The following is a 15,483-nucleotide window of genomic DNA, read 5'->3' as shown; positions in this document are numbered from 1 at the left end:
CCAAATGAAAAATTAGGAAGTAAGATTTATTTTTGTGCAATTATTTTAATTTGCATTTAACCCATTATGAGTCATTGCCAAATTGTTGCGTGTTTTAAATGTGGAAAAAAAAACCTCACAAATGTTATCATTCTATAACCCAATGCTTTATTAGTTAAAATGAAGTGATTTTACTGTATTATTTTGCACGTTTTTATTACTTTTTGGACTTGCAAAGTTTCTGAGAAAACTCTTGTCCCTTATAAACGTCAGGATGCCTCTTTGTCTTTTGCTTTATATAACAATTTCATACTTCTTAAAAACTGTGTTAAACTAATAATATTTAAAAATGTAAATGAAAAACACCATTTTAACAAATGCAAAGCATGAAAGTTGTAGTGCGATTCAGAAGACAGCCTAGATCAACTGCTACAGAAGAACGGAGAAAAAGGATAAAAGGTTGGTCAACCTTTTACTAATATAACTAAGGTAAGCCTGCTACACACACCATCACATTTCTTAAGAATAGACAGGTCAGGTAAAATATACACATGCTGGCTGATTAAATGTTATCTCCTCTGGCAGGTTTGGGATCAGGACTGGTGAGCTCTACCGTGTAACATCGTAGTTCTGGGGTGGTGAGGTCTGGAGACACGAGATCAAGAGGACCGAGGCTTGTATCCAGGCCCAAATCCACAACCTTCTGCCCAGTGTCGGCAGGGTTAGGTGTAGTCAGCGCAAGGCCCGGATGTGCAGTATAGTTACTGGTTTGGTGCTGGTTGTCCTCCAGGCTGTCCAGTCTCATGGTGTTCAGCACAATGGGTTCTATTGTGGTTCTCTGTATCATGATCTCCTCCGAAGAGGATTCAGAAGTGGATAATGACTCATTTGTCATCTCATTTGATTCAGAGGATTCAGAAGTGGATAATGACTCATTTGTCATCTCATTTGATTCAGAGGATTCAGAAGTGGATAATGACTCATTTGTCATCTCATTTGATTCAGAGGATTCAGAAGTGGATAATGTCAGCTCGTGATGCAGACAAACCTGTCAGAGGATTGTACATAGATAATCATCAGATCAAGGTCTGGTTTCACAGACAAGGCTTAGATTAAGCAAAGATTAGGCCTTAGTTCAATTAGGGCATTTAAGTAGCTTTTTTAAGTGGATCTTGAGACCAATCAATGGCACTGACATTTTAAGATACTTTAGTGCAAGTTGCTTTCAGTTAAAACGGCTCAAACATGCAGACTAGTTTAAGCTTTGTTTATGAAACCAAGAGCAAGTGTTCTTTAAATAAAATCACAATTTATTTGTAAAGAACTATACAGAGTGCTTTAGATGCACAAATATCAAATATAATAGTCATATCAAATATAAAAATATGGTTTGGATTGGTTCAAACTTAATTACAAAGTAGTGAAAGCTTCTTTTAAAACAAGCTTTAAACATGTTTACAAAATGATGGGCAATCCATTTCACAATTCTGAAACTAATGATAAATGTGCAAGTAAACTCCATACATTGCCATGGACAATGATAGGGAATAAGAAAAAGTTTTCTATAAAATGTTATTAATAAAGGCAAAAAATAAGGACGCAAATGCTGTAATAACCCACGAAGTATGCTTATTATGAGACTGCATTAGTCAATGTGGTTGTGAAATAAGAATGAAAAAATGAAGTGCCCTTACCGGTTTAGAAACTGTAAAAGACAATAAAAATAATCCAAACAGTGCTGGTCCCAAACCATCCATCTCTTATTAAGCGTATCTCTCTGTTAGAGAAATAAATTTGATTAAACAAGTACAATATGATTACTGTAACATTACAAAAGGAACACGATTATAAAATACAATATGAAAAATGCAATTCATCCAATATGAAAGTATAAATTGGTGCAAATTTTACCTAGTTAAAGCTCCTCGGAAAAACGCAAGAATATTTGAAGTAGCTTATGACAGTCTTGCACTGAAAGACAAGTTGAACAGAACTGAGCACATTTATATGAGATTTATTTTTTCACACATGGACAAATTTATGTTTGGTGTCAACTTTGATGTGTTTATGCTCCTTATCTCTGTAATTAATTTCACATTTGGTTAGCAAGGTTTTAGACGGAAGTTAGTCAGACCTCCACTGTGGTTATCAAAGACGCTGATTTGATCATTTTAGTAAACATGTTTTGTTTGGTTGACTGAATTTAATTGAAAACACCCAAGGGATACTCATTGTGAACGCTTATGGTAAAGATGAATTCATCTAAAACCCTCAAATGCTTTTATAAGAACACATTAATCGTCGTGTCTGTGGCGAAAACATGTTCAGAGCAGCCGCAGTGCGAAGGAAACAGCCTACAGCAGAGATTCCAGAATCCAGTCAGAGACGCGAAAAACACTGCAGGAAACCAGTCAAAACTTGATTTTTAATCAACAAAGCACAAACTGTGGATACAAACACAGGCCTGTAAAATTTTAATGATATTCGGTCATTATTTAATCAGCGCCATTCAAACCTGTATTTTCTTTCTTTCGTTTGTAGCACATTGTTAGCACTGCGAACTTCCCAAAGAGTGCTTTAACTTACTTAAAAAAAAAAAAAAAACCTGTTAATAAAAGCGGTCAATAAAAAAAAAAAGCTTTGTTTCAAAGCTTTGTTTCAAAATGCAATGACTTTAGTTTTGTCTGTTAACTGAAGAAAGTTTTGGAAATCCAACTGTTTACTTCAATACGTTGGCACAGGGAGTAGCTGTATCAATAGGCGATAGGGCTATAGAGCTGTGTGTCGTCTGCATAGCTGTGGTGAGTAATTTGTCCCACTCATTATTTGACATGATACAACATAATACAGGTTGAAGAGGAGTGGGGACTCCGCAGTCATGGATGTCCACTCAGACTCATGGTCTCCTAAACTTACATAATAACCTCTCCCATCTACAATACAAAGTATTACCTGAACCATTTTAGGACTATCCCAGAAAGCCTGATCCAGTTTTTCAGTCTGTCAAGAAGTATGTAATGAGTATCAACATATGATGAATGAACAATGACATTGTTTATTAAAGAACTCCAACAATAGTTTATCGTTTCACTATCGTTACAGCTGCGGTGTGGACTTCCCTAATTGAATTAGAGTGATGGAGCTCTTAGAGTTAACAAGCCTTTAAATGTAAATAGGTAAACTTTTAATTGGTAGATTTGCCAAATGCCAACGTCTTTAACAGTCTTTGTTTTCTTTTAGATTCAGTGACCCTCAGGGGATCTGGTGCTTTTGGCCCATTGGTATTTTGCATCTGAATTTGTTACTTGGCCGTTCTTGGACGCGGGGAGGAAGACTGACCAGGGGACAGAGGTCTGTCCGCACCATCGAGCTCCACTCCTTGGGGTCGACAGATGAAAACTGGTTGTTGGTCGTTATTTAATCACCTCTTGGCGGAGGGCAGAGGTCACCAAAGGTCAGTGCTTGCACCATTGATGTTGGGTGTTCTGGTGGCCTGGGAATGGAAGGTCTGGCGTGATCAGAGATGTACATTTCAGGAGTGAAGTCATTGTAATGGTCTAGCTGAATGAAGGGATCATAGAACGAAAACTGGTCCATAGTCATAACCAAAACCCAGTTAACGTCTGCATCTTTCTCTCTGGACCATATTAAAATAAATTTATTTGAATTGATCAACAGTTTACTGAAACATTTCATTGCATGTCTTGATCATGTGACAGGTCATTAGATAATTAAATTAAAAAACACAAATTTAATTTACAATTTAAATGTAATTCAATTGTAAACTAATTTAATAGTAAAGTATAATGTAATTTAATCTTATATATTAATTTGAAATAAAAAAAAATATATTGAATTTGATCAATTGTGAAACACTATGTAAAGGTGAACCACTGGGAAGCCAACTAGCCAAGGGTGATGCTTAATATGCAGACAAATTATTAGATTAAAATCTCTTTTCTAAAATAGAACGAATACTTAGTCGTACTTAATTCCTTTTAAATGTAAGTGTAAAAATTACACTTACATTTAAGTATGTAACTAACTATAAATTGTTACCTTAAGATGTCAAGGACCTCCTCTAGTTTTGTATCTTCCTACAGTTTTTAAATGCATTAAACCTGTTGAATTGGAGGTCATTTTGTAGGATAGGCCAAAGGTTTCCATGCAGCCAGTTTCCCCATCAGTTTCCTTCCCAAAATTTTATTTTGTGGTAAAGGTGATCATTTCACAATAGGTTTCTTAATTTACTTTAATCATGGTATGTTAGCTACACAATGTGGTGCTGTGGCAAAAAAATAAAAATTCTGCTGTACTTATGTGGTAAACCAAGATATCAGTAAATTACCCATTAAATAAATACAGATAATGAGTAATGAAAACAGATGGCAAAGTTAATAAACTGCAACAAGACTTTATTTCAAAGAAACCAAGATGCTACAGCTGACATGGTGAAGCTAGTCCACAGACGTTACGTCGTTTTCCTTAAGACAGAACAAAGTACATTTATTTGCATGAACAAGATATGACATGATTTATCTCTTCTCGCATTAAAGGAATAGTTCACCCAAAATGACAGTCAATCAGTCACCCAAATATGAATTTCTTTCTGTGGAGCACAAAAGGTGTTTTATATAACTTTCTGTAAAGAAAAAACGGATTTACTAAAGAGGTCTAGAGACTCAAGTCATTCTAGAACCCTCTGAAGCATTTTCACATCGAATATTACACCATCTTTGCTAATTAATTTCGTCAGCAATGGCAGGGAAAGATGAATCAATTGCTTTTGGAATTAAAAGAGGGCGAGTAAAATGACAGTTCATTTTTGGGTAAATTAATCCTTTAATATCATTACCATTCTATTTTAATTTTACATTAACAGATGCAAATCACAGAAAGAAAAATTAGTAGACCGTGAGTAAATACTGCACGCCCCCTTGTGGATTGGAGTGTGGATCTGTAACTGAGTGTATTTATCATCTGACAGCAAACCATGACTGTACAGGATGAATACATGTACCGTTACACCCCTACATTTTATTATTTCCTACCTCTGACGATTCTGTGTCTTTAGCGTTAGGTTTTTCTGAAGACGGCTCATGTCTTTTCTCTATATCCTTCATGCCCGTTTCCTGCACATCCACAGCCTGTGCTGCTTGCCTAAACACAAACACGCTTCAATCATTACTAATTTCAACCTTCGTGCGCAAATAAAAGCAAGCAGATTACAGTGTACCTCCGATTTGTGGCTTTTTTCTTCTGAATGATGCCGACGGTAACGCCCAGGACGACCACAGCGACACACAGTCCAACCACTCCGTACAGAACCGGCCCCTGCGTGAGCCCACCCGATACGTCCTGGCAGAGCTCTCCACCATAACCCGCGTCACAGACGCACACGGTCGCTCCGTTCTGGGTCGCACATTTACCGTTGCCGTTACACAGCGTAAAGCTACAGTCCTCAGACTCCACGTTCTCTGGTATGACGTTCTCACTCAAACCTGGACGGAACGATTTGGGATTGATCCGAACGTTTTTATGTGTATCTTGGAGACCTGAGAAATCAAAACATCAGCGTTATTATATAATTAACTAGAACTTTAATAAAAAGTTACTTTAAATAATAGGGGTGCAGGGTTCTCAAGTTTGAGCAAAAGCTTGGAGTGAGATCACACGCGGTTAGGGGAGGAGCCATAATGAAGCCCCGCCCCACCCATCCCCGCCCCCAATTTTACCCATTGTTCATAATTAACCAGAACAAATTAAAATTATAACAATTAGTAAATCTGATAAATGACAGAGCAATTCATCACATCAAATACTCTTTAATGCAGTATTACAAATAGCTAACCAAAAATATAACAAATTGCTCCAAACAGTTTCAAACAAATCTTTAAAAATTGCATTTTGATTTTTGAATGCGTCTTCTATCTAGACGAATGATTTATTGTGTGGTGGGACACTGAGAACAAATGGACAGATTAGAGTGCACCACCTCTTCCACTGTCTCCTCCTCTAATCTGGCAACCTTTTTAGGGGGCTTACCCTTTGGTGCCCAAAATGACAAGATATCTTGCTTTTTTCCTGACATCTTTGAAAAATACAAATGCAACATTATGACAATGATTAAATATTACCCAGAGAGCAATCTGCTGTAATACATCCTTAATGTAACTAGAAAGACTATTAATATTACAGTATAATATAATTTAAAATAAAATCAGTAAATCTTCGTTCCTTTCCATACCCACTAACATTTCTCTTAGACCCCGTTTACACCTGGTATTAAAATGCGATCTGTATCCAGATAAGTTATCCGGATAATAAAAAACGCATGTTAATGCAAGGTGTAAACGCGTTGTGATCGGTCGTGATCGGATCTGCCTGACCACATCTGGAGGTAGTCTGGCTCGCATTGTGTCCGGATCTTTACTACGTGTAAACGCAATCTGGTTGTTGAAACCACATATGTATATTTTACTCCTCCCAAAAATGCTAAAAAATAAACGAGTGAGAGCGTGTTATATAGGCTATATGTCATGTTATAGCCTAGTCAGATGCGACACGCGACACGCATCACCGCAGATGAGCAGCTGAGCGTCTATTCAACGTGCAAACATCGCAAATAAAAGTGAAAGTAAGTCACAGACGCAGTTAACACATCTTCAAGTAAAGAAACGAAATTATCTTACCAGGCCTGTTGCCACTCTCTCTTATTGATGTCTCTGATTTGGAAATTAGCTGATGATCAATAAAATGCCGCTCAGATCTGTTGCTTTTGGTGGCGTGCAATCCAATAAATCTGCATATAACGCAGGAGGTGAAGATCGGATTTATATCCGTTTTGCAAAAACACATTTATGTGGCCAGGTGTAAATGGAATCAGTACTTATTATCCGGATAACTTATCTGGATACAGATCGCATAGGCTACCAGGTGTAAACGGGGTCTTTGTTTCAGATAACATAAGATAGCCAAACTGAGCCTGGTTGCAAAGTAGTTGTAGAGTTTTTGACAGCATCAATAATAATGTACGATGGGCTACATATTAAATGTTCTAGCCCAAAAATGTTAGACGAGCTTCTTCCAACTTCTTCTCCATCACGACACATGTGTTCGCGCGATGTTGTTGGTTACCTAGTAACGAACGTAAGGTGGCCGAGGATGTTCCGTCCATTTCCGTGTGTTCGCGCTACTGAATGGCATGTCATGTATAGATCAGTGGTGCACGCAGCGCGCATATATGTTGCCTAGTAACGAACGCAATCTGGCGGAGATACGCGCTGGCGGCAGGAAACTTCACTTTGTTTGCCTGCGCCTCGTATACAACGTTAGAAAGCTTTCAGCCAGGACAACTTGTTGGCATTGCCTTTTCAGCGTGAGAAATACACAGTGTGGCGTGTGAGCGTGTGAACCGGTCGAAATGAGTGTGTCTCACGGCCAATGCGTGAGACTTGAGAACCCTGGGGGTGTAACAATATATCGTGCCACAATATATCGCAATACAAAAATGCAACAATACGCATCATGGATATTTTCCCCAAAATAAAAATTAGTGTGAGAAAAGAGTTTTAGTGTCAGTACAACATTAAACCACTATATATAATGTTGATTATAATGTATAATAATGCAATGGGGGAATATTTGTAGGTCCTGATAATGCCAAATGTCTGATGTTACCAGTAAAAAGTGGCCAACATTATTTTAAATACATCTAGTCAGTGACAGAGTGCAAGAGTATTCGTCTAAAATAATTCTGTATTTTCAGCTTCAGAATCATGAATATTGTTATTCTGGTGTCACCATTGTCCTTGGGTTACAAGCACCGAGTCCAAGCCTATTTATTTAAAGCCACAATGTAATAAAGTTAGCATTTTAATCAACAGTACATTTTTTTTGTTAACCTTTTATCATACGTCTTGGAGTATCGCAATATCGTATCGTGAGTTCAGTATCGTGATATGCATCGAATCGTGACATAAGGGCATCGTTACACCCTTAATAAAAACCAAACTGAAAAAACTGAAATTATTTTTATTTTCAGAGATGTGTAGTAACGAAGTAGAACTACTTAAGTACTGTACTTAAGTACTAAAATGCTGTATCTACTAGAGTATTGTTTTTTTCTCATACTTCTACTTCAGTAGATATTTGATGAATTTAATACTTTTACTTCGATATTTTTTTAATGTTCTGCTAGTTACTCGTTGCAATTATAAAATCATTCGTTGCAAGTTGGCTTTCATACTGCCTATATCACACGCCAATTTTATAGCGTAATGGTATTGATTGACGCACACATTGACAACTAATGCAGGGGTTGTCCTGCAATGACATTTTTTTGCAAATTTGTATCCCGCCAAAGCGCCTTATTTGATTGCTAGTTCAAACTTTTGACTGCTTTCTTTAATAATTACATGACACAATACTTGTACTTTTACTTTTAGTACTTAAGTAGTGAATTTTAAAATAAACTACTTGCAATACTTAAGTACAAAAAATGTTGAATACTTTAGTACTTCTACTTAAGTGTGGTGCTTAAAGAGCACTTCAACTTCTACTCAAGTCACTTTTTTGACAGAGCACTTGTACTTTACTCAAGTCCGGGTTTCTAGTACTTTATACATCTCTGTTTATTTTTGAGAATAAACTTTCAGCATCTCATTTTAAATTAACTAAAATAACTAAAAAAATTAAACGCATAAAATAGCTATTATAAATGACAAAACTTTAACAAATAAAACTGAAATTAGAAAAATAAGTGTGCATAACGCACACTGTTAGTAAAGTCAACTTTTTCCTCCCTAAAATACTTTAAAAATGTAAGCCAAAGGGTTAGGATTGGTGATTCCTCACAGTTCTCGTCAGAGTGATCTGGGCAGTCCGCTACGCCGTTGCAGAACTTCTCCTGAGGAAGGCACAGGTCTTCACTCAGGCAAGGTTTGGTGTCTTCAGGGCAGCGGGGGTCAGAGCTGCAGTCTTTGCCGTTGACCAGGCGGTGATCATGGGCACAATGGCACGTCATTCCTCCGGGGAACGCAAGACAGAGGTGACCGCAGCCTCCGTTACCATTAGAGCAGAGATTAGTGCCTGAAATATGAAACAGAATAATTAATGCTCCATAATTTCCATGTTTTTGATCAGAAAATGGACTCAAATCTGTGTCTCCACTAGAGCGACGAGACTCTGAAATGATTTCCTGCTCACCTTTTTGTCTCGACTTTGCGAATGCTTTCAGACTGACGATCTCGGTGTCCACTTCAAACCACAGTTTTCCCGTATGCTCATCATCACTGAACCAACACTTAGTGGAGTCTAAACAACAATAGAGACATTATGCTGGTATGATCTGGCTTTCCCCACAGGAAGAGCACAAAACTTCCCCATACAAATGTACCTTTTTTAGTAATCCAAACAAGCACTTTGTTAATCAAAGCAAACGCCATCAAGCCGCCTTCTGTCTTTATTTCCTTGTATCCTGAACCATCTATGCCAACTGAACCAATTACTGCAAGACCTAGAGAAAAGTCCAGTTTACTTCATTATATCAGCTCCAAATTTTCTATTCAGCAACAGTGGGTAAAAAGTTACAGTAAAGACTTGCATTATAAATGTTTTTTAGCTCAAATAAAACACAAGTATCCTAAAAATGTATCATGGTTTCCACAAAAACATTATACAGCAATACGGTTTACAACACTGATAATAAATAATGTTTCTTGAGCAGCAAATCAGTATATTAGAATGATTTCCGAAGGATCATGTGACACTTAAAGGGTTAGTTCACCCAAAAATGAAAATTCTGTCAGTATTTACTCACCCTCATGTTGTTCATACCCCGTAAGACCTTCGTTCATCTTCGAAACACAAATTAAGATATTTAAGATATTAAGATCACTCCTGCATACTAGTCCATAGGCTTCTTGAGGGAATGACTTGCTGGCATCGAAAATTCATTAAAGACATCGTTAAAATAGTCCAAGTGACTACAGGGGCTCAATCTTAACTTTATCAAATGACGAGAATACTTTTTGTGCGCAAAAAACAACAAAAATAACGACTTTATTTCACCTATTCACTTCCTTCTCTCTATGCTTTGAGTCAGGTTACTAGTTTAATAGCGTAAGCTTCTGTTATTGTACGTCACACGCATCACACACATGACCAGCGTTGGCCAATAGTGAGCCTTCGTGTGACGTATCTCTACGCAATCACACTACGTCAACTGACTAGAGGCACAGAGAGAAGGAAGTGAATAGGTGAAATAAAGTCATTATTTTTGTTGTTTTTTGCGCACAAAAGTATTCTCGTCGTTTGATAAACTTAAGATTGAGCCCCTGTAGTCACTTGGACTATTTTAACGATGTCTTTAATGACTTTTCGATGCCAGCAAGTGTCATTCCCTAAAGAAGCCTATGGACTGTATGCAGGAGCGATCTTAATATCTTAAATATCTTAATTTGTGTTCCGAAGATGAACGAAGGTCTTACGGGGTTGGAACAACATGAGGGTGAGTAAATACTGACAGAATTTTCATTTTTGGGTGAACTAACCCTTTAAGACTGGAGTAATGATGCTGAAAATACAGCTTTACCATCACAGGAGTGAATTACATTCTAAAATATAATATTGTGAAGTTACATTTAAACACTAATAATGTTCTTATTTTTGATCATTCAGGAAAAAAGCATACCAGTGTCAGCCCAGTACACTTTATTCCCTTCATCCGTCAAGAGCAGTGAAGTCGGCCGGACTGAACTATTCCACACCACTGTCCTGTTCTGTCCATTCATATAGGCACACTCCACCTTGGTCACCTGACCTCCCTGGACCTTGTTTGAAAAGCAGAGGCGCCCACTGGGTGGGTCCAAAGCAATGGACTCAATGACACCAACACCGTTCTGTATCAACACACTGGTGTGTGTGCCGTCCGGTGAGGTGACCTGCAGGCCGGGCATCTTCTCGCTGCTCCAGTACACATTCAGGGTGATCCAGTCCACGGCAAACACACGCAGTGAGTCTTTATGTAGCTGGAGAAGTTTCCCACGAGGCACCAGCGTGTTGTCCTTCATCTTGAAGAGCCTCACGACGGGCTGACCACCATCAGACACGTACAGGGTGAGGTCACGCAGCACTAAATCGAACATGGTTGGCTTGTTCATGTTGGCAAGGTCTAAACGGCGATGTTCAGGCCAGTTTTGTAGGTTCACGCCACTGTGTCTGTTCTGTAAATAGAGCTGAGAGAAAGACAAACTGCGTTCATCAGTTTAATACGCGACTAAACACTGCATAGAAGACTTTTAAAAGATGTATGAAGTTCTCAATTGTAATGATTTTTTACTTTTTATTTTTCACATTTAATGTCATTTTATATTTATATTTAATTTTAAAAAAGCTAAATTTACATTTTGCTTAGAAAATCTGGAATTTATAAACTATAAAAAGTTAACTCAAATTTATAAACGCTGTTTTTGCTGAAAACAGTAGCACAACATATAATGCAAAACATTACTGATTGGTTTGTGGTTTATCACATGCTTACTGATGCTTTCAAGGTATATATAAAAAATAATTTCACTTCGATTACATCTCACCCATGTTGGGCCAACTAGATCACATTATCTTAGAGACAAATGATCTTCTCTTTCATATTGTGACGTGCATCTGAGTGTTATTGTGCTCCATGCACATTGTGTTCAGAATTATTCATTTAGGGTTAAAGAACCCAATATTATTATAATAAATAAAAATTTCTCACCAACTTTAAGCTTGCAAGTCATAAAAATAACAATGACGAGAGGACATACAATTCTAGAAAAGCACAAAAAAAAATAATAATAATGGAGGGGCAGAGACAATATATATATATATATATATATATATATATATATATATATATATATATATATATATATATAAAGAGTTCAGATGCAAAAGCCTCTAAATGCCATTTGAAATTTTCTTCTTTAATGACGATTTATCAAACTTGTATATTTAAGTTCAGTAATTTCACTTAAAAAACAATTAATAGGTAATTATCATTGGCATTTAATTGAGATCACTGAACTTAAATATACAAGCTTGATAAAAATGATCATTCTAGAAGAAAATTTCAAATGGCACTTAGAGGCTTTTGGATCTGAACTCTTCAAATATTGTTACCAATTAATTTGTCGTCACATTAGAGTTATGTGAATTAGGAAGGGAAATTTGCTTAGTTGTCATGAAAATTTCAGAATGCAATAATTTAATAAAAAAATAAACGTATATATTCTGCATAATGATTCATTTGACAATTTAGCACATTTAGCTCCCCCCCCAAAATCAAATCCTATTGAAATTTCCATTATTCTCAAGTGATTTTCATTACTGTAATACAAAGCAAAAAATTAAATCAGCAATAAACAAAAAATACTAAGATAATGTGCATAATTGTACAAACAATAATTTTTCAAAAAATAAATAAATTTATTTATATATATATATATATATATATATATATAAATAAATAAATTTATTTATATATATATATATATATATATATAGTATCTGTGCCCCTGCATTATTTTTTTGTGCATTTCTAGAATTGTATGTCCTCTCGATATTGTTATTTTTATGGCTTGCAAGCTTAAATTTTATATATATATATATATATATAGATATATAGATATATATATATATATATATATATATATATATATATAACCATTAGTTTTGCAACTCCGTTTGGTGCAACGCAAATTGCGGTCAAAAACAGTACTAACAAACTCTTTTCCTGACCATATGCTAGAACCAAAAAGGTTCTGTTGTCATTTTAGCAAAAATCACAGTAAGATGACCTACTCTATGTCTGAACATTTATAACTTAACATCTAATTTTAACCATCAGGTATGAAGGGCAACACCTGTGTGACTGCAGCAGGAGAAAGAAACAGCAGGAAAGATGAGTCTCTGGGTTTGGAGCAGGTGAGTCCATCTTCATCCAGCATCAACTGAGATGGACACTTGCAAACGGCCTTCAGCCCTGGTGCTAACACACACAGGTGAGAGCAGTGCTGGGAAGCACAGGGGTTAGAGACGCCCACTTGGAAAAGAGCATGAATGACCTGCAGAGGCACACAAGCACCGGATTTAAACTTCATTACATCCTACTTGTGCATGTTTCAAAGCAAGTACACTTTACGGATCAGTGTTTAGAAATACTTGCCTTCAAACCGAATGGCTGTCCAGGACGTTTGAGCAGGACTTGGTGCTGTTTGCCCGTGGTTTTCTGAGCTCTCTGAATGGTTCCTCTCTTGGTATCAGACCAGTACACCTTATCATTGAATACAGACACAGAGAATGGAGTGGGAGTCTCCATCAGCTGCAAGATCTGCAAAATAATGGAAGATGGAGGGGGGAAATTATGTTTTTAAAAGACACTGGGATCAAATTGATCATTTTCAACTCCTAATGCCTAATTTCTTTCATCGAGGACCCATATCTATCCAGTGGTGAACAGTGCGTACACTTCAAGTATTTGTTTATCACACTATTTTTATTTATTTCTCTACATTCCAAAGCATATAATTTTTACTACACTTCATAAAAACCTATCATTCCTTGTTTTAAAAAATGAATAAAATCGCCACTCCCTGAGACCAATAAACCTGTTGAATTGGTTCACAAATCACAGTAAACGATTTACTCGCAACTGATCCGACTACAGCCGTTTTTGGATAAACTATCAAGATTCAACGATCTAGTCAGAAGGAGCCAAGAAATTGAGTATTGTCGGATCTACTAATGTTGAATTTTACTGTTGATTATTGTAAACAAATATCATATTCAGGTTATGACTTAAAATGCATGAATGTGGGCCATGTCTGCATTTGTCTCACCATCTGAAGTGGTTTTAAATACCTAAAATGTTTGCATAACATTACTCAATGTAACAATGTTAACGCATTTTGCCCCATGTGACGGGTGTACATTGTATATAGTCATCCCCACAATTTTACACAAATTATTTTTCCCCCAATTTTAAAATACTGCTGTATATGGTATATTTAGCTTAATTGCACACCTAAATTACCAGCAAATCCAACTACTTTTACTCAGGTATACATAATCCTTTTCAGTTTCACTTCAGTAAAAGTATAGATGCCCTATTGAAATATTACTCGACCACTTCATCCACCACTGTCTCTAACAGACGGATTGATGGACATTTTGATCCAGAGATCCAGAGAAGGTATGCAACTGTAAACACATTCAAGTACTAGCAAAGCATGTTGGAAGCTACTGTAGTATTTTGCCCTATTATAAATTGTGTGAAATGCTACAGTTCTCAGATGGCCTGTTGGACATCCACTACCTTAATATCTCCTCCATCAATATTGGCTGATCCTATACACTTGAGTTTCTCATCTGTCCAGTAGATTCTGAGATGAATGGAGTCCACAGTCAGACTGACCGGCCACCGGAGGGAGTGACTGACCAGCACACGTCTGTCTGAGCCGTCCATTCCTGCGCTCTCTATCTGAGCCTCGTCCCCCGTTTCGGACCAGAACATTATTCTGAAAGGATGACAAATATCAGGGTCAGCTTGCATAAGACATTCAAAATTAGTGGTTCTCAAATATAAAATGTAATTTAAAAAAAAAAATCTTGAAGGGTGTGTATATACAAAAAAAAAAAAAGTATATATATATATATATATATATATATATATATATATATATATATATATATATATATATATATATATATTTATATATAAAATATAAATATAAAATTATATAAAATTTATTTTATATAATTTATTTTTATATATAATTTTTTTTATATATACATTAATATATAATTTTTTTTATATAATTTATTTTTTTATATAATTTTTTTATATATATATATTTATATATATAAAAAAATTATATATATATATATATATATATATATATAAATAATTTTTTTTATATATAAATATATATATAAATTTTTTTTTATAAATAAATATAATATATATTTAATTATTTATGTTTGAGAATCACATGCATTGTGTATATATAGAATATAATTCTATAATATATATATATATATATAAATTTTTTTTTTTTTTTTTTAATCATTTTAAAGAAAAAACTGACCAGCAAAATGTCTTGTTTGATGTTAATTTTCTGATTTAATCAAATGTTTGGTGAAAAAAAAAAAACACATTTGCTAATCTACAATGTGACAAAATGCTTATTCTAACCCTTTCTGTGGCAGCAGAGCGATGGAGCGAAGCTGCCCAAGATCTTCACCCAGGATCATCACTCGATCTGTGGTTTTGGCGGCGTCACTTTCCAGTCCCACTGCATTGATCTGGCCGTTGACACTGTCGGCCCAGTAGAGGTTCCTCGCCACCCAGTCGACAGCCAGACTGTCTGCATTTATACCTGACATATAAAGATACCGGTAGACACTTACTTTCCCCATTCTGCCATGTCAAAAACATGAATACTTTAAAACATTTACATTTCG

At 35.9% G+C, this 15,483-nt stretch overlaps 2 protein-coding genes and 1 long non-coding RNA gene across 3 annotated transcripts in view; 1 reads left to right on the top strand and 2 right to left on the bottom strand.

Moving 5' to 3' along the window:
- Nucleotides 1-143: 143 nt before the first annotated feature.
- Nucleotides 144-4,278, bottom strand: LOC148981768 (uncharacterized). Its single transcript, XM_089130588.1, has 3 exons — nt 1,891-4,278; nt 1,674-1,756; nt 144-1,027 (listed from the first exon to the last, which is right to left on the bottom strand). The coding sequence occupies exons 2-3, from the start codon at nt 1,734-1,736 to the stop codon at nt 542-544; spliced, it is 549 nt and encodes a 182-aa protein (XP_088986714.1). The 5' UTR covers nt 1,737-1,756; nt 1,891-4,278; the 3' UTR covers nt 144-541.
- A 99-nt stretch (nt 4,279-4,377) lies between these two features.
- Nucleotides 4,378-15,483, bottom strand: part of lrp13a (low-density lipoprotein receptor related-protein 13 a) — a 20,401-nt gene continuing 9,295 nt past the window's right edge. The window contains exons 11-21 of the mRNA XM_089130584.1: nt 15,215-15,398; nt 14,336-14,537; nt 13,187-13,351; nt 12,885-13,085; nt 10,673-11,216; nt 9,377-9,496; nt 9,187-9,294; nt 8,836-9,069; nt 5,216-5,534; nt 5,031-5,139; nt 4,378-4,463 (exon numbers count right to left, since the gene is read on the bottom strand). Of these exons, the coding sequence (XP_088986710.1) occupies nt 4,437-4,463; nt 5,031-5,139; nt 5,216-5,534; nt 8,836-9,069; nt 9,187-9,294; nt 9,377-9,496; nt 10,673-11,216; nt 12,885-13,085; nt 13,187-13,351; nt 14,336-14,537; nt 15,215-15,398 (2,213 nt within the window). The 3' untranslated portion in view covers nt 4,378-4,436. The remainder of the gene's footprint in view (nt 4,464-5,030; nt 5,140-5,215; nt 5,535-8,835; nt 9,070-9,186; nt 9,295-9,376; nt 9,497-10,672; nt 11,217-12,884; nt 13,086-13,186; nt 13,352-14,335; nt 14,538-15,214; nt 15,399-15,483) is intronic.
- On the top strand, nt 10,205-13,006 carry LOC120469597 (uncharacterized). Its single transcript, XR_016168394.1, has 3 exons — nt 10,205-10,489; nt 10,660-11,097; nt 12,869-13,006. It is a non-coding gene; the product is annotated as an uncharacterized LOC120469597 (long non-coding RNA).

Source organism: Pimephales promelas, chromosome 4 (assembly GCF_988280905.1).
Source record: "Pimephales promelas chromosome 4, fPimPro1.hap1.1, whole genome shotgun sequence".
NCBI lineage: Eukaryota > Metazoa > Chordata > Actinopteri > Cypriniformes > Leuciscidae > Pimephales > Pimephales promelas.
This window is presented reverse-complemented; position numbering and strand designations above follow the sequence as displayed.